The sequence below is a fragment of the Chiloscyllium punctatum genome, chromosome 2, assembly GCF_047496795.1.
Source record: "Chiloscyllium punctatum isolate Juve2018m chromosome 2, sChiPun1.3, whole genome shotgun sequence".
Lineage (NCBI taxonomy): Eukaryota > Metazoa > Chordata > Chondrichthyes > Orectolobiformes > Hemiscylliidae > Chiloscyllium > Chiloscyllium punctatum.
The window spans coordinates 56,748,087-56,767,576 of NC_092740.1; the positions used below are offsets into that span (position 1 = coordinate 56,748,087).

At 38.0% G+C, this 19,490-nt stretch overlaps 1 protein-coding gene across 2 annotated transcripts in view; it reads left to right on the forward strand.

Moving 5' to 3' along the window:
- The window catches only part of adgrv1 (adhesion G protein-coupled receptor V1), a 563,049-nt gene that overhangs the window by 308,327 nt on the left and 235,232 nt on the right, over positions 1-19,490 (forward strand). For both annotated transcript variants that reach the window (XM_072582867.1, XM_072582868.1), the window contains 5 exons: positions 1,312-1,429; positions 4,884-5,055; positions 7,665-7,907; positions 15,506-15,913; positions 17,274-17,458. In XM_072582867.1, the coding sequence (XP_072438968.1) occupies positions 1,312-1,429; positions 4,884-5,055; positions 7,665-7,907; positions 15,506-15,913; positions 17,274-17,458 (1,126 nt within the window). The remainder of the gene's footprint in view (positions 1-1,311; positions 1,430-4,883; positions 5,056-7,664; positions 7,908-15,505; positions 15,914-17,273; positions 17,459-19,490) is intronic.

Consider the following 19,490-nt stretch of genomic DNA (forward strand, 5'->3'; position numbering starts at 1 on the left):
TGATGCCTTCATGATTGTGCCCTTTGATGAAGGCCCAGGCAAGTTATAAATAGCTAGGAGAAAATAAATGCTTCCATGTTTTCTGAAAGCTATGCAATGACCTAGTCAGGCTTTTTTCTCTTGATCAGTTTCTCTTGTCTTTTTTGTGTGCTGACCTTTATTTCTTTTCTACATTAAATTTAAATTTAGACTTCTATTGTGTTTTATTTACTCTAACCCTCTTTCAGCCATTTGCAGTATGCAGCGGCCATCATTCCTAGATTCAGTGCTTTTTCAAAACGCCTTTTGGCTCCCAGAAGCTAAATGATTTCAGAGTGCTTCTCTTTAAAAAGGGTGTGTTAGGGGTTGAGATTTGTCATGTTCTGAGGAGGGTGCAGTTGGAGTTTCTTGGGCATGTTAGAGAAGACTCACATTTGATGATTTTGATGAGCAATGGCTTTTGCAGGTTTGTGCTATCATAGTGGCATTAAGTTGTATCAGCAGAAGATTCACCTGAAGAGGTCAGTAGTTTGAAAGATCTACTCGTAGAAGAACAGAAACAACTGTACAACTCACATTTCTAACAGAAATGTCAGTAAATGACTGCATTTTGCAGATGAAATATTGTGACGTTGGCCTTCATTCCACTTTGCATCCTGAAGGTGTTCCTTTCAGAATGTAAGAGGATCCATACAATACAAATGTAGAAGCTTTACAACTCTGTGAAAACTTCATATGAATACAGAGCATGTAGTTTTCAGAATCCATTTGTCATCACTTGCAAATATTTCAAACTCCTCCAAAGGATATTGAACTCCCCTGTAGGAATTATCAGGGACAACATCCTCAGTAAAGGGTGGCCCTGCAAAGCACATTGGATAAACTTTCGCACACCCATCTCATCGAGCTATGTATCCAACAACATCCTAGGGAAGGACTTCAAATGCTCTGGTATTAGAATTTGACATGTGCCTCTTTTCATTTTCCTTCTATCTATTGCTTCATCTTCAACAACCTCTGGCAAAGGCTGCCATATGATTTTGAAACATTTATTTCTCAATTGCAATTTGAAACTTTATGTGTATAGCTGTCACTGGAAAATGGGTTTTAATTGATTTTGGACTTCAGATTTGGGTTAAGTTTAGAGCATTGGTTTAGCAGTTCCTAAAGTTAGAACAAAACAATTTTTATTTTCTTCTTGTGGGTTGGATGTGAACCCAACCAAAGTAAATCAATGCAGCATGCATTCCTCAAACTTGTTTCTGTTTTTTAAAGAATTCTGAATTATTTGATGTAACTATTTGATTTTGCTGTCATATGTTTTCAATGCAGGAAATGACATACAGAATGGCATTTTCAGTTTTACATGGGTTGCCCCGAGTAACCTAGTGTTGGATGAAGACTCTGAACATAGAAAGCTTCAGCTAACAATCGAGAGACAGAGAAACAGGTACCATTTTAATTACTAAAAATGGTCTTCATCTTTATATGCTAAGACAGTGGCTCTATAATGAAATCAAGAGAGGAATTCTGAATATCACTGACATCAGCTGGGAGTTGATGGGTGAATATTGACCTGGTTTTGGTTGGACAGAACAAGAATAGAATGTTCTGGCCTCAACTTTCAATGCCAGCAATCAAAATCCCACACAACATGAATGGTAAGCCATAGTTGGCCTGGAAACAGGATAGGATACCAAGCGGGCCAGAGACCACTGACTGACATCAAAGAAAGGTCTGTGTTCAAGAAGGGAAGTAATGATAAAAAATTCTTTGGATTGCCTTGTAAAAGGGAAGAGACGGGATATTAGGGAATTGACTTACGGAAAATGAAAAGCACTTAAAGAGCATGGCAGGTGAGATGCCGCGCCACTTTAGTCTGGTGAGAAAATCACGGCAGCTTCCAAATTGGGCTGAGTGTGCAGTCAGAGTCCTTTTTATGTAACGGGATAATCATTACACAAGTGCTTTCTTTTATGGAGGCTCCTCAACTGTTGGTAGAAGTGTACTGATTAAATATTTAGAAAGGATTGTGATATGAAAGGTGCCCCATTTTTTAAATGCCCCAAAACCAGTCTTGCTCATGCTGATATCAGGTCCTAATCAGGGATTTCTCATTTGTTTAGGTCTTCAAATTGATTCACACGTTTTAGGCTTCCAGTTCTGGCAAAATAACATTTTATCAAGAGTTGCAATTTTTTTTCATGAAATGTGGGCACTTTTGGATTGGCAATGATTCGTTTCCATCCCTAGTTACCTCAAGAAGGTAATAATGAGTTGCATTCTCGAATGGCCATAGTTCTACTGATATAGGTATACCCACAGTGCTGTCAGGAAGGATTTTCCAAGATTTTGACTGCGTGGCCAATGTTTCCTCGAAGCTGCATGGCTTGGAAGCAAGCCATGACAGTGACTTCTGGTTCTAGTTTTCACTGCCATGCACAAAAGTTGGATGCATATGAGAATGGTACTGCAATTCTCACAAGTGATTTTAACTTGTCTATTGAAGGGACAAATGAAATAAGAAATGAGGGCAGATAAAGACAGATTTATAAAATGCAACGCGGATGGTTTCCTAGACAGTACTTTGTAGAATCTACCCAGGAACAGGCTATTGTAGATCAATTGATGTGTGATGATGTAGAATTTATAAGAAATTTCATAGTTAAAGGGCCTTTACCTGGTCGTGATCACAACGTGATGGAATTTCAAATTCAGTTTGAGAGAGAGCACCTGGGGTCTCAAACCAGTATCTTCAATTTAAATCGGTACAGTTACAGAGGCATTAAGAAAGAGTTGTTGAAAGTGGGCGAGGAAAATAGATGTAGGGGAAGGTCCGGAAATGAGCAATGGCAGATAATTAAATAGATATTTCGTAATTATTCAGCAAAACATTATTCTGGTCAAAAAGGATGAAAAGGATGAACCATCCGTAATTAACAAAGGCAGTCAAATAAAGTATCCAATCAAAACTCAGGCATACAACGTGGCAAATCTAGTAGGCCAGAGGACTCTGTGTATTTTTTAGGAACCATTAGCAGCTAACTAATAAAGAGGGTGAAATTTGGTTATGAAAATAAACTGGCAAGGAATATAAACACAAACAGCAAGAGCTATTTTGGTTATATAAAAAGGATAGCTAAAATGAATATGGGACTTTTGGAGGATACAACTGGGGAATTAATAATAGGAAACAGGCTAATGGCAGATAATTCAAATTGATGTGTTGTCTCAGTCTTTACATTGGAGGATACTCTGAATATCCCAAAGATGACAGGTACTAAGGGTCAGAAATATCTTGTAATAGTTTCTGTCACAAGGGACTAAGTATTTGTCAAACAGATGGGACTAAAGGCAAACAAGTCACCAGGACCTGGTGCATCCAAGGGTTTTAGAAGAAGTAGTTGCAGGCGTAGTGGAGACTGTGGTCAAAATATTGGATTCTGGGAGGGTTGCAGCAGATTGGGAAACTGTTAATATAATGCTTCTTTTCAAGAAGGGAAAGAGACAGAAAACACAAAACTAATAGCTCTCATTGGGAAATTGCCACAGTTCATTACTAAGGAAAAACCAGCAGGACATTTTGAAAAGCTTAAATGCAATCAGGGTGGTTTTTTGAAAAGGAAATCATGCTTGATAAATTTGTTAGATCTCATTGAGGACCTACAAGCAAATAAAGGAGAGTTAACAGATGTATTCTATTGGATTTCCAAAAAAGAATTTGATATCAAGCCATGTAAAAGATTCATGGATCTTTTAATGGGTTAACTAATGTGTCTTTTTCACATTGGAAGGATCTGGCTAGCGGAATGTCACAAGGATCAGTCCTAGGACTTCAATTTGTTTGCTTTCTAAATTACTGACTTGTAATGTAAATTTGCAATAATGCTGGGCATGTTGTGAAGACAACATAAGGAGTATGTTATGAGCAAAAACATGGCAAGTAGAGTTTAATGTACTTTGGTAGGAAGAATCAAACAACAAGCTATTAATTAAATGAAGAGAGACAGCAAAAATTGCAGTGCAGAGGGACCTGGGTGTTGTAATTAAGAAAACGCATACAACTTGGTCTTGTTGCTGGGGAGCTGATATTAAAGAAGTAATCTTGTCACAGCTGTACAGAGATCTGGTGAGATTACAACTGGAGTACACTACAGCTTTGGTCCCCGTATTTGCAAAAATGATTTGACATTGGAAAAGTTTCACTTGGTTGGTTCCTGGGATGAAGGACTTGACTTACCAAGGTTGACTAAATGAGTTAGACCTGTATTCATTTCAGTTTAGTGGAATGAGGGGTGGTCTTATTGAAAAAGACAAGATTCTGAATGTGCTTGACAGGATAAATATTGAGAATCTAATGTGGAAATCTTGAAATATGGCACATAGCTGCAGAATAAAGGGACACTTGTTTAAAACTGAAATGCAAAGGATCTGTACCTTAGAGTTGGGGAGACTCAAGTATTCAAGTATTTAAAGAGGAGGTTGATAGATTTTTAAAATATCAGGAAGTTGTGTTTTGAGGCGTTGGCACAAAAGAAAAGTTGGGGCCTGAGGAAGAACAGTCAAGATTTTATTGACTGGCAAGGCGAGCTTGAGAAGCCAAATGACACACTCCTGCTCCTATTTCACGTGTTTTTTTGGGAATGTTTTCGAAGGGCAGAAATTTCACTGGAAAGAAAATTAAATAATTTCTCTGAGGAGCGTATGAGCTCCCTCTCCAGATTCCTGTCCAGATGGTGAAGTTAAAAATCTACCCAATTTTCTTGTCCAAGCATTATTCATTTCCATGTTAATTGAGGGAAGTTGATCAAGGAGTATGATTTTGTTAGAAGTTGTTCAAACGTTTAGAAACTCATGACTTTACCCCAAATATTTCATGCCTAATATTTATTTTGCATTTACAGGTCTTATGAGGATGTGAAAATTTTGTGGCGTGTGACATTTAATAAATCAGATGTTGTCCTGCAAAGGAATGGGGTAGATCTGGTTAATGAGCTGAAAGCTGTAACAGGAAGTACCCTTTGTGTTAGTGGAGTGACTGAATGTACTATCGTCATTGAAATCAAACCAGATGAGGTTAGTATCAAGAAAAATAGTGCAACTTAATAGCTACTTGTAAGGTCAATATTCAAGGAAATTCTTCTCTTTTTGGGGTCAATATTAACTTCTGAGCAGCCAGATGTTCGAGTGGAGTTAGTCTGCTGTCCATTTTGTTGATGACGTAGCTCCATGATTTGAAGGATCAAACCCCATTTAAATTTTCCAACTAAGTTGTAGGACACTAAGCAGCTTTCCCAATGCAACTGGAATGCTGGAATAAACGCTGAAAATCAGATCAGCAAGACATACTGCAGTATGGCACATAGTCCTGGGGCACGCGTATCCCAGATTAACTTTTGAAATTTGAAAGTGTACTTTACTCTACAACTCACAAATAATCTAAAAGTTACCTTCAAGGGGTCATTTCTTTACATGTTCCCATGGTATTAATCAAAGATAGAACTTACAGGTTTTGATCACTTTCCATCTAAACTAGTAATCATCGTCCCATTACATTATTGCTTGCTGTTGTCATTTGACATGGGACCTTTGCTTGAAACAGCAAGACATTTTGGCTGCTGCCCTCATCTCTCTCTGCCCCACAGTGGTACACCCTTGTAAAATGGAGTGGTAGAAGAGGTGTAAAGCCACTTTGATGTGGATATTTAAAAACAATTCTATCAATGTGAAATATAAGAGTAGGGAAGTCCTACTGCAACTGTACAAGGTGCTTTATGAGACAATATCTGGAGTGCTGTGATCAGTTTTGGTTCCCATATTTAAAGAAAGCTATTATTTCATTGGAGGCAGTTCAGAGAAGGTTCACTAGAATGATCCCTAAGATGGCGGGAATGTCTCAGATTGTCTGGGATAGATTCTTGATCTTTAGTGGGATCAAAGGTTATGGTGAAAAGGCAGAAAAATGAGCATGAGGATTGTTGGATCAGCTATGGTCCTTTTGAATGATTGGCGGCTCAAGGAGCTGAATGGCCTCATTCTGTTCCTATTTCTAATTTTGCTATGAAATTAAGACACATTTGTCAACTGAATAAGAGACCAGAAAGACATCTGCATTCAATAGTTTCATTCTCACTTCAACACAATTATCTCTTCAATAAAACACAGTTGCAAATGGCTTACTTATGTTGATCAACAACATAAAACAACCTATTAAGAGGGTGTCTAGCTTCATGGATACACACACAAACAACTCCCTCCCCCCCCTCCCCCATTCCCCCTTCCCCTAACTCCACTCCCCAACATACTTGGAGTGATGTAAATGTGTATACTCCCAAGCTTAAGGCGTCCCATCTCAAACACCATGTGGACAGAGGCCTATTGTTGTCAGGGACTTCTGCTTAGAAGTGGGTATTCTTAATTTTAAAAGCACAATCTAGCAACAGATTATTTAGTAACAAGAGGACACAAATTAGCAAAAGAACCTGAGGAAAAGATGAGGAAACGATTTTACACAGAATGTTGCTCTGATCTGGAATTCACTGCCTGAAAGGGAGATGAACTCAGATTTCATAGAACTTTTGAAATGTTATTGGCTCAAAGATTAAAGGAGCCATAATTAAAAGGAAAGAATCAGTTAGTGAACTTAGTAGGATAGCTGTATCACAGAACCATATTGAGTGGAACGGCCTGCTTCTGTATTGTATAAATCACCATTAAGAGTCCAATGAGGACAAGGAAACTATTGGTAATTATGGGAAACACCCAACTGGTTCACTAATGTCTTTTATGGGAGGAAACTGCCATCCTTATTTGGTCTGGACTATATGTGACCCCAGACCCACAGCAATATGATTAACTACTCTTTGGGCAATTAGGGATGGGCAATATATGCTGGCCCAGCCAGGGATGTCCATATTCAGTGAATGATTTTTAAAAAATTGTTTAAATCGCACCATGGCTAAATCAGTGGAAAATGGGACTGGCTCAAGCCTTTTGCTTGGCCCATGCTCCTGGTGGAAAAGGTTTGGCCAGCAAGTTTACCAAAGACACACTCCCTGGAAGTTCTCCTCCCCCATGACCGATGCATACTCTACTACTGGCCTAAAGGAGTGAAATAGAAGCCTTTTGAGTGTTCAATGTTGGGTGACCTGACAAAAGGTGTAATGTTAAAGTTAACATATTTTTAATGTTGTTAAAATATTAACATAAGAGTATCAAAGATCATTTTCAGTTCATTTATTCTTTCTATTTGCATTTAAACCCATGATACTCAAAGGGAACTTGTAATCTTAGGCAATGGTAGCTGAAATACATAATGCCATAACAATTAATAGAATATGAATTTTATTTCATTAACTATCTCATACTTCCATTGATTAACTGATGAATATATGATTGATATGTTACCCATGAACTCTTAAGAATAATTTAGATTTTCCCCATTGTCTCAGAACTGGAGCATGGGGCAATGAATCATGCATGTTTTCTGCTGTGTTTAATTAGAAGTTCTTTTAGCCATGATGTCTTAATTCTACAGACAGCTTAAATTTGATGTTAAAGTTGAATTTAATTTTTAGGCTGCCATTATGTTTTACTGTGGTACTTAAGTAATGACTCACATTGTGCTGTGAAAAGACTGGATGATGTTTCTTACATACTTACTGTTTTTGAATGCTGCTCTGCAGATCCCAGAATCTGAAACATGGTTTTTTGTGGAAATCTATGAAGTAGGTGCTGGAGCCATGATAAATAGCAGTGTTCGATTTTTAAACATTACAATTCTGGAGAGCGATATGCAGCACAGACTGATCTTTTTCGCTGTTGGATCTCGGTTTCCTGTCATTCATCAAAAGGCCACATTTGTCAGCCTGCAGGTCGTCAGGGAGGGTGGTACAAATGCAGTTGTCAGTGTTAGCTATCAAACACAGGTGAGAACAACTGTTAATAAAAATATTTTTAAATCTAATCTAACAAATTATTTTGTGATGAGCAGTAATCTTATCAATTATAAAATACAGTTAAATTTAAACTTTGAGAAAACCTTGCGCGAAAGTCATATGCTGTATATGATTGTATAGAGTACACTTATCATTTAATCTGTAACAACATTCATGTTATTTGAGTGATCACCTTTTCTGAACAAAAGCATTTGGAGTCATAGAGATATACAGCATGGGTTTCTAAAATCTTTGGATAAAAAGCATTGAATTGTAAGTCTGCAAGAATCAATTTTTGACTGGTGTAATTAATTTTTAGATTCTTGTGGGTGAGTCTTTTTGAACATTCTTCCTCCCTTGCATCAAGTCACTCCTAACCTATTACACTCATTTTGATCAGGAAGTTTCTTTCTCCAGTTGCATCATCCAAGGGCAACACTTCAATCATTGTGCTACTAAATCTTGTAGTTTGGGTGGAATTCCAGTTTTGTTCTGTCCCAATCTTAAAGTTTTCAGAGAGCTCCCAACCACTTGCTATGCAAAATGTTTTCTCCTTATTTCGCTCATTACCTTATATCTGTGCCATCTTGTTCTTGTGGGAACAATATTTCCCTATTTACTGTATTCTGTCCATATTGCTCATGATTTTGGATTGGTCAATCAAATGATTTGCTGTTGTCTTTTCTCCAAGGAGAACAGCCCCAAACTCTCTAATCTGGCTATGTAACAGAAGTTCCTCTTGTCTGGAATCATTATTGCAAATCTTTTGCCACTCTGTAATACCTCCAGATATTTCTTAAAGTGTGGTTTCCAGAACTGAATGCAATACTCTAGCTGAGGCTGAACCTCAAAGTCTAATCTACTGTAACTTCCTTGCTCTTGCATTCCTTTCCCCGGTTAACAAAGTCGAGGATAGTGCATGCTTTGGTAATCACAATTTCAATGAATTAGAAAGAAAAGATTTACAAGGATGTTGCCAGGGTTGGAGGATTTGAGCTTTAGGGAGAGGCTGAACAGCCTGGGGCTGTTTTCCCTGGAGCATCGTTGGCTGAGGGGTGACCTTATAGAGGTTTACAAAATTATGAGGGGCATGGATAGGGTAAATAGGGAAAGTCTTTTCCCTGGGGTCAGGGAGTCCAGAACTAAAGAGCATAGGTTTGGGGTAAGAGGGAAAAGATATGAAAGAGACCTACGGGCAACGTTTTCACACAGAGGGTGGTACGTGTATGGAATGAGCTGCCAGATCAAGTGGTGGAGGCTGGTACAATTGCAACATTTAAGAGGCACTTGGATGGGTATATGAATAGGAAGGGTTTGGAGGGATATGGGCCAGGTGCTGACGGGTGGGGCTAGATTGGGTTGGGATATCTGGTCGGCATGGATGGGTTGGACCGAAGGGTCTATTTCCATGCTGTACATCTCTATGACTCTATGATTCTATACACATTAATCCCAGGTGCCTCTGCTCCTGCACATTCTTTGGAATTGTACTCTTTATATTCGTTCTTCTTGTTCTTTCTATCAAAATGAATCACTTCACACTTCTCCACAATGAATTTCATCTATCACTTGTCTGCCCATTCCATCAACTTGTCTATGTCTTTTTGAAGTTTTACACTATCCTGCTCTCAATTGACAATGCTACCAAGCTTAGTATTGGCAAGTTTATAAATTAAACATTGGTACCTTCTGTAACTCCAGCAAACTAAGGCATATGAATTGACTTCATCCTTAAATTCATTGCATCTCTTACAATCCTAAGAAGAGCTTGTTCACCAGAGCATTCATGTGTACAGCCTTTGAAGATCAGTCAATAGAAAGTTTGAACGAAAGAAACACAAAACCTCTCATGTTTCAAAAGCACTATTCTAATAAAATGGGGTTCATCTTTTTCAACTGTCATCTCAGATCATGCATCAACTTCTAAAAAAGACACCACAAAGGATATGTTGAGAACTGCAGTGTTGATTAATAACAATTGAATAGGAAAGGTTTGGAGGGATATGGGCCGGGTGCTGGCAGGTGGGACTAGATTGGTTGGGATATCTGGTAGGCATGGACAGGTTGGACCGAAGGGTCTGTTTCCATGCTGTACATCTCTATGACTTGATGACTGTATGAAATTTGCTTACATTAGAATACTAACATTCGTTGTATTCACTAGGATTCGTTTGAGGAGGATCTAATTAGTTTAACTAATTCATTGAACTTGATCATACTGGGATGAGAGCATTGCATGGTTAGGTTGGCAGAAATGGTAGGAAACACAGACCTTGAAGCATGTGATGTGCATGATCAGAATTATAACTCGGCTTGCAACTCCTGTTTAAATGTAACAATCAGCACCCTATTTGTAAAATGTCCCCTCAGCTTCCACCTAAACTCGTCTTGATCCACTACATGACTGATAAAGGAAAGCAGGAATTCCAGTCCAGGAGGTTTCCATCAGTGATGGGTGAGAATAGTTCCTGGCATTAAGGAAGTGAGGGTGAGGGTGGGAATTGAATTGGACTGTGATGGGTAGGTGGGAATGAGCGACCTGGGCAAGATATGCCCAAGGTTTCCTGCAGAATATTTCTGTTTCTCCTCGCCCATAAAGAAACCAAAAATGAAACTTAAAAACTTACTTGTATGGGCCTGAACTGCAGATCCTCTTATTAGTAGATATTATGGGTGGACCCTGCTACCTTTACATTGCTCACCTGCTTCCTAAATAACACTGAACTTGGAAGCCATCATGATCAGATAAGGCAAGTTACTGGCATCATTTTTACCTGACCTGTTACTGGTTTCCATCCAGCATGGTGCAGGAGGTGGAGGAGGCAAGCAGCACTTAAAATTGGAGCTATTAGGTCTGAAATAGTTACTTTTCCAAAGATGTAGGTATGTGTTTACTGTGCCAATTGACATAGTCCAAATTGACCTTGATCCATCATGTAGACATAAAGGGCAGGATTAAATGTAACGGGCAGGACAGACATGGGATCATGGCAGCTGGCAGTAGGATGTCAATAATGTCCATTAATGAACTAACTGACAGCCATTATCCCTAAGGCCATCTCAATTTAATGGTGGATCAGTGGTTGAATGGTGTCCGCACAGTTTTTCCATTCCCAGAAACTCCCAATGAGCACTCTTGGACTTATTAGTGCCCTCCAAGATATCTTTCCATCTGCGGCACTGTGCCAGTTTGGGGGAGCTTGCTTTTGGAATTTGTATGGCTGCCTGTGCTGAGGGTAATAATGAACTGCAGGCCACTGATTGTGGATAGCTCTTGGTGAGCTGACATTCCTCTGCTGAGATAGGGAAGGCTGGCAGGCGACCGCTGAACTGCCAAAAGGACACCTGATTCCAATGGGTCCCCCTTAAGATTCCCCACTGGTTCTCCAACTGGTGTGAGAGGACCCAATCGGACCAACCCCTATTAAAAGATCTGTATACACCATAATGCTTCAGCCACACTGAAAACCTATTCAATGTCTACTTCAATACTTCTGACATTTTCATAAATAAAGCTTGTTTTGAAATGATATCGATGTAGGTCTATTTTATGTCTATTTCAGCTATAAGTTGCAACACAGGTGCCAAATCATAATGATTTCAGAAGATAAAAGGCAAAGGTAATGGGACAAAGCTAAATTGGATTCAAGGAGCATGGTTCTTACCAAAAAATGTTTAGCAAAGCAAAACAAAAAAGTGCAACAAAATCACAGACACTGCTATAGATTGATATAAATGATAAATAAGTTAAGAAGAGCAATGAGAGAAAGACGTATGTACATATAACAAAAACTTAATTTCATTGCACCAGATGTTTAAAAGGGTTTGATCACTGTTCTTATTGTCTTAAAATGAGCCTCCCTATTAACTCAGTAAACAGTGGATTTGATGCTACAGCATCAATCCCGGGTCTCATCCCTCGTCTTTGTGAAGTTCCCTAATTTCAACTGGAATTGAAATCTCTAATTCACTAGAACATTTCCAAATCGTGGATCAGAAAATCAGCAAGGAATCCTGTTCATGGTCACCATCCAAATGCCCCTGTTGAAAAGTATTCATGTTATCAATAAGATTGGGCTCAGCAATGGCTTCTTTCCCTGAATAGCTAATGTGCCAATTACTGTCAAGGCTTGCAGGTGAATGATGACATGGGAGCGTACACTGGAGGGTACTTTGACATAGTTAAGCATTGGCACAGAGATATCCAATTATCTAGTATATCATCATTTACTTCATATCTACTGTAAAAACAATGATTATTTTTAACTGTTTTGGATGTTTCCGTTGCTAATAAAGTGTAACTAGATTGCTTACACATAAACATGAGAATAGCAGAATAAGTCATAGAAAAATAAGCAGTTGGTGCTATTACACCATTTTAAGGTCTATGATGAGTGCCAATTGCTGCCAAGGGCAATGAGCTGGTGAATAAAATGTCAGAGCCTCAAAATAATATTCCAAAATGCGATTAATTTTGAAGTTTTAAATACATTGATCCTATTGAATTTTGTTTTTATTTTGTATTTTAGAAAATAACACGATTGGATATATTTGTGAAATCACTGCTATTTTCTCATACAATGCGTAGAAGAATATAATTGTTGGTGTTTATGAATGCAAAAAACTGCATGTTATTTAAGGGTGAAAGTAAACTGGTTAAACTTATTCAAGTTTGGTTGTATCTGTGGACTGTCATTCAGACCAGTGTCTTGTAAAGTTGAGTTGCTAAGCTTTTGAGGTTCAAACTGGGGATTATTACTAATTTTTGGTCAATATTTGGTCAATATTGGTTTATTATGACCTGTTTGGAGAGAAGGGAAGTGGGTGGTAGAGATACAGATGCAGATGTTGGGTAAGTGGGTGGTGGTGGCGATGATTGGAGGTAAATATGCCTGGATTTTGCTGATTTTCAGAAACCGCTCCAGATTAACACCTCCAACGTTCCAAGTAGAATATGTATATTACTAACTCCAACTAGTGTTTCACCCCTCACGTTTTCCATTGTACTCGCACAAAACAACCAGATTAGAATTTGACATAATGTTTGTGTGATGGTCTCTCATATTGAGCACTCTGCCATGACCACTTTAACCACATTCGCAGCCTTAACCACATTTACAGCCTTACTAAAATTCTTCATATACCCTGACTATTTTGGGTAACATATACTAAACTGTTTAATGTCATGATCTGCTCACTTCCTGGTTGGTTAAATTCCAGACTTCCAGTTGTATTCATAATCATGTTCTCCAAATGTCCTCCTCCAAATATTTTCATAGCAAAAGTCTTTCCAGAGTTTTTTGACCAATTTAGTTACGTATTATGTTATTGATTGATTGTCTTTCCATTTGATTGCATTTTAACTTATGAGGTGTAGCAGCCTCCTGACTGCTTAAAAACAGATTGCTAACTTGGCCATTAGATGCTGGGTACATTAGATGCACAGTGTGGAAAGAACCCTTCAGCCCAACAAGTTCACATTGACCCTCCAAAGAGTAACCCACCCAGACCTATTTCCCTCCGACTAATGCAGCTAACACTATGGGCAATTTAACATGGCCAATTCACCTGAACTGCACACCTTTGGATTGTGGGAGGAAACTGGAGCACCCGGAGGAAACCCACACAGACACAGGCAGTCACCCAAGGCTGGAATCGAACCTGGGACCCTGGTGCTCTGAGGCAGCAGTGCTAACCACTGAGCCACATTGACCAAATGAAACTCTCGAATCACAAAAATCCACACACCTGACACAGTGCAAACACAGCAGGCAACTGCTAATGACATTAACATAATGTAAAAGGCAGCAGTTACTCTGCACAGACGCCCTCAACAACATGTCCACTAAACAAAGGACAACCCAGACAGAAAGGCCTGCCATACGAAGAAACTAACAGTAGCATGCTATCTAAGTGACTCATGTTTAAAACTATAAATGTATCTCCTTGATAAGCGAGAATCAAAAATAGTTCCAGGAAACTATCGAAAAGGCATAAAAACAGAATTCACCTGCAGACCCATCTCTTGGAACTACCTTTGGAATCATCTGAGGCCTTCTGAGGAGACCAGTGTGGCAAAAGGCAGATACCAGCTGACCATCCAGAGAGAGTGAGGGAAAAAAAACAGCACTACAGACCCAGAGACAGAACCACAGAGAGAGAGTCTGCATAAACTTACAAGAGACTCAAGAAGTATTGTAACTTTAAGGGGCCAAATGGGATTAGGAATCAAAATCAAAAGAACTGCAGACAGTGCAAATCAGAAACAAAAACAGAAGGTGCTAGGAAAGCTCAGCAGGTCTGGCAGCATCTCTGAAGAGAAATCAGAATTAACATTTTGGGACAGTTGAGTTCACTGGACCCAAAATGTTAACTCTGGTTTCTCTTCACAGATGCTGCCAGACCAGCTGAGCATTTCCAGGATTAGGGATATTATGTTTAGTAAAGATCATTGTAATTCTTTTCCTAATAAAGTGGGAATGTTTTGCTTTGGTGCCTGTTTGTGTTCATATTGATTTGGCCACTTTGGTATTGTGGGACACCTGGGTAAATTCATTCATGACACTCTGGCGGAATTGTCTGCAACTTGTTAAAACTGTAACAGACAACAGAGGTTTAACAGTTGAAAAATAAAGATAGGAGGGAGGTATGTGGATTAGAATGGAAGAGTTCAGTATCAGGTCAGAGAAAGAGAAGGAAATTATGATTAACTTAAGAGAGAAGCAAAGAGATAGGAAGGTTAGTTTTAATAAATTTAATATTTAATACTTTTAAAATCTTCCAACCAGATGTCGCTAACTAAACAAATGAGTTTCTGCATTTCAACTGTTCACTATCTGGGCAGGAGAAATCAATTCGCAGTCACTGACAATTATCACATCATTAAATCTGTTCTTGTGCTATTAACTACTAGACAATTTTCTCTGGCAAATTTTTCTGGCAATAAATGTGCAAATGCAACAACTTATGAAAATCACAATTAAAGGCAAGAATTTCCAGATGAGTATAATTTACAATAAAGAACATACTCTGTTTTATGTGCAGATTAGGTGAATTGGCTGTGCTAAATTGCCCATTGTGTTCAAGAATGTGTAGGTTAGGTCCATTAGTCAGGGGTAAATGTAGAGTAAAAGGGTAGGGGAATGGGTCTAGGTGATTACTCTTTGGAGGGTAAGTGTGAACTTGTTGGGCCAAATAGCCTGTTTCCACACTGTCGGGATTCAATGATTCTATGTAGTTTTTGCAGAGCTAATGGTGAATTGGCAAATATTGATCATTTGTGAATCACATTTCAAGAAGTATCACTTTACAACAATTTTTCGGGAAATTTTTAAATTGATGATGTGTGTCATTCAGATGCCACTAATATGTCAGCAAATTCTTGTGCTTTTTGTAATATTTATGTTATAGTGGATTTACATTTTCTTTATTCAAAAAGCACTAGTTGTAGATAGAGCTATTAAAACAATGAAATAATTACATTCATCAATAACAAGTACACTTTGTAATAACAGGATAAATACTTGCTTATTTTCTTGTCTTAATTCAAATAAATGCCCTTAATTTTGTATTTAATTTGTATTTTATAGGAATTAAGAAGGGCTGAACTGGTAGGCCAAACCTCAGTGATGCCAGCTATTGCAGGGATGGATTTTGTGAAGTCGGAAGGCTCTTTAACTTTCCAACCAGGACAGTCAGCTGTTCCATTGAACATTGTCCTAACTCCAGAATTGGCATCTTCGAATCCATTACCAAAGCGATTTCAGGTTGTGTTGCACGATCCAACTGCAGGAACTCAGCTGGATAAAGATTACAACATAGCAAACATCACAATAGTTACAGACGCTAACTCTCAGTTCTTCTGGAGTTTGATTGATCAGTTATACCAACCCTTGGATGATGATTTGATAAATCAAATTCTTCGGAAACTGCAAAGCAAGATTAACATAGAGGCCACAGGAGAACAACTCAGTGCAGTAATGGAAGTATTAGAAAAGGTAAACTTACAATTTCAGACGATCATTTATTTGGAATAACTTTCATATCCAATGTACTTTTTTATCTGCTAATGGGATATGGATAGTTTTGGCGAAGCCAGCATTCATTTCCATTTTTAATAGGTTTAGAGAAGTTGGTAGTGAGCTGCCTTCTTGAATGACTGTGGTAATTGAGGTGTAGGAATGTTCGTGCTTTTAGGATGAGAAGTCCAGGATTTTAATCCTGTGACAGTGAGAGGTAGTAAATAGATGCAGGAATAGACCACTCAGCCCTTTGATCCTGTGCCACTGAATTGTGGTGACAATTCCAAGTCAGAATAGTGGGTGACTTGGAAGGGAAAGTGTAGGTGGTCCTGTTTCCGTGCATCTTCAGCCCTTATTTTGCTCGGTGGTTCAGGTCCCATGTTTGCAAAAGTGGTAATGAAGGAGCTTTGGTGAGTCTTTTTGATGGTACACACTGTTGCCACTGAGCATCAATGATGAAGGGAGTGAAGATTGAAGTTGATGAATGGGATGTCACTTGACTTAAATATAAGAGTAAAAGCATTTTTCATAATGCTAATGCTAAGAACAAAAACAGCCGGGAAAACTCAGTAGGACAAGAAGCATCTTTGGAGAGAAGCAGAGTTAACATTTCAGAGCACTGACTTTCATTAGAACTTGTTTTATGTTTATTTTCAGAAGTTTGGTTATGACCATGTAAATCTGAGTCAGCAGTACAACTAGATTTGCATGCTTTGACTGTGGAGTAATTATGTACATTACAGAGAGGAAATTGTAATAGTTTATAATTTTGCCTTGGCATAATGACATAGATGGCTGTAACCAAATGATATATTGGGTTGAAACCAGTTCTACTTAATTATCACTTATTGACTATCTTGGATAATTTCCAACAGATTCTGGAGGGGTTGGCAGAATGAGAAGAAATTTATATTGTTTCATTTATATTGTTTTTTTATCAGTCTTGCACTTTGTCAGATAAGCTTTGTTTTAGTAGGAGATATTTAAAGGGCAAATCATTATGTAACTTAATGTGATTTCTAGATAATGGGCATATTTGGCTTGAAACATATTTTTTGGTGAAAAATACTGTATTTTCCATTTCTTAGCCATCAATAGCAGGTGCTGTCTTGAGACCAAGGACACTACAGGCCTAGCTTGTGACACCTTTACACTCTCCACTTATACCTGTTGTGCTGAACATTGGTTTATTGAGCCTTTAGATTATGAGAGTCCTTTTAGAACTTTGACTTTTCCTGACATACTTAGAGGAAGATTCTGTCCAGTAGTTTTTTTTTCCATTATTAGTTTGTTTTGCATCAGAATTTAATGGATTAATTTATTTATGATCCATTAGGTGATAGAGGAAGGAGAGAAGAAGCCAGTCAGTAACACCAATAGAGAACTATTTTATAATCATCTTTGTGCACTACTCGACCCCACTCGCAAGGACACTAAAGGACTCAGTCAACTGGCAGAAATGACTGAGCGGTTTGCCTTCTCACTCCTCACTGACATAGAATGTGGATCACCGGGCGAGAGGTAAATTTATGAGTGATTAATGAGATTTTATTAAATTAAAGAATAAGGTAATAAGTATTACTTGCATCATTCAAGGGATTGAATATAATGTATTGGGTACAAAATATATTAGCAGCATTCAGTAAATGACAACAGAGCAGCATATCATAAAACAGATAAAGAAATGTCAAGAAAATCTTAAGTAGTTCTTTAGCTTAAAGCGTTCTTTAACGAATTGAAGAAGGAATGTCGGCCTTTTTTTCATTTTTCCTGCAGTAGAAATGTCATAGTCATCAGATGGCCACCACAAAATATAATCAAATTAAAAGTTCAGACTAGAGCAGGCATTGTGTTCACTGCAAAATGCTGTTAATGGAAAATTACATTTGTTTTGGGACTATGAGCATTGGAAAATCAACAACATATTGAGCTCTTTTCCCAAGTGTTTACAGCATGAACTAAGGATTTCTTTCTCCTCATGATTTATGTTTGAAAACAAACTCAAGTCAAGTCTCTGCAATCTGAAAAAGCCAAACATTATTTCACTTCGCCTTTATGAATCATTTGACTAAGAAAATCCATTCTTAATCTAACATAATTACAATTCAGAAAATTATAGAGCATGCAAATGACATAAACCTACAATGTCTTGCTTTAAAGTTAAAAAGTTTATCAGTAATTACAAGTACAATTCAACTTTGGTGATGACACAAAAGGAGTGGTCGTAGTTTGGTGATATACATCTTGGTTGATCTTGCTCTGTCTTGAAGTCAGGAGACAAGAATATTGCACATTGTACAGAGTCAGCAGCTGATCTGCTACAAATTCCCATTTGCACCACTGCTGAAAATTAAGTTTCTTTTATAAATCTTTGAAAAAAATCAGTATAAACATTTGTAGGCATAAAACATGAAATTTGAAACACTCTTTAAACATTCAAAACATTATAGAACCTTAATTGACCCACATGTGTATGTAAGTATTGCTAAGAAGACAATTTTGTCATAGCTGTTCACAAAATGATTTTAAAAGATTTGATGTTGAATGCCTCAATTGGGATTAGGATGGTTCTGACATCCTGATTGATTCGAGATCAGATTGGTACTTTGTCCTAAAAAAAAACACAGAAACATAATGAAATTCCATTGAAATCACAATTCAGCCATTATGTAATTATTCTTCATGGCATTTCAGATGAAAAGAATCCAAGCTAATTTCAAGCTTTGGACTATAACAAAGAGAAATGTCATGTTTCACTGCTCAAAACTGTCAGAAGTCAAGATTCTGACAAAATTGGACTCCCTTTTTTCAGTTTTCTATGTAGTCCCATGTGAAGGGCTACTAAAGTTATGCCAAAAACATGGGTACAATGAATTTATCTTCATTATTCACGACTTAAGTTAGATCTTTGGTAAATAGTTATGTTTAAAATAAGAGGGTGCTTGATTTCAACATGTGAAAATTCTTCCAGATTGATGATGAAATTGCTTGAGTAGTGTAGAAATAACCATGGATATGCTCTCAAAGTTGTCCCTTGCTAAGCTAATGGATAGTGTTAAAAAAACTTCTCTGAAGATCAACATAGATGTCAAGATGTATAGTTTAGCACAATGATGACCTCCGGTTCTGCATTAGATAGTACATATCACTTTATTTTTAAAATCAGAGTTTTAGCTTGGTTCTCCTGTCACCGCCTAAAAACTTCAACTTCTCTTTAACCCTGGATGCAAGTTTGCTCACTTGAGTTGGAAGGTTCATTTTCAGACATTTTGTCACCATGCTAGGTAACATCATCAGTGAGCCTCTGGTGAAGCAGTGATGTTAGTGACCTGCTTTCTATTTATGTGTTTAGGTTTCCTTGGGTTGGTGATGTCATTTCCTGTTCTTTTTCTCAGAGAGTGGTAAATGGGGTCCATGTTCATGTATTTTTGATAGAGTTCTGGTTGGAATGCCATGCTTCTAGGCCTTCTCATGCATGTCTTTATTTGGCTTGTCCTAGGATGGATGTGTTGTCCCAGTCAAAGTAGTGTCCTCACCTGTATATAAGAATACT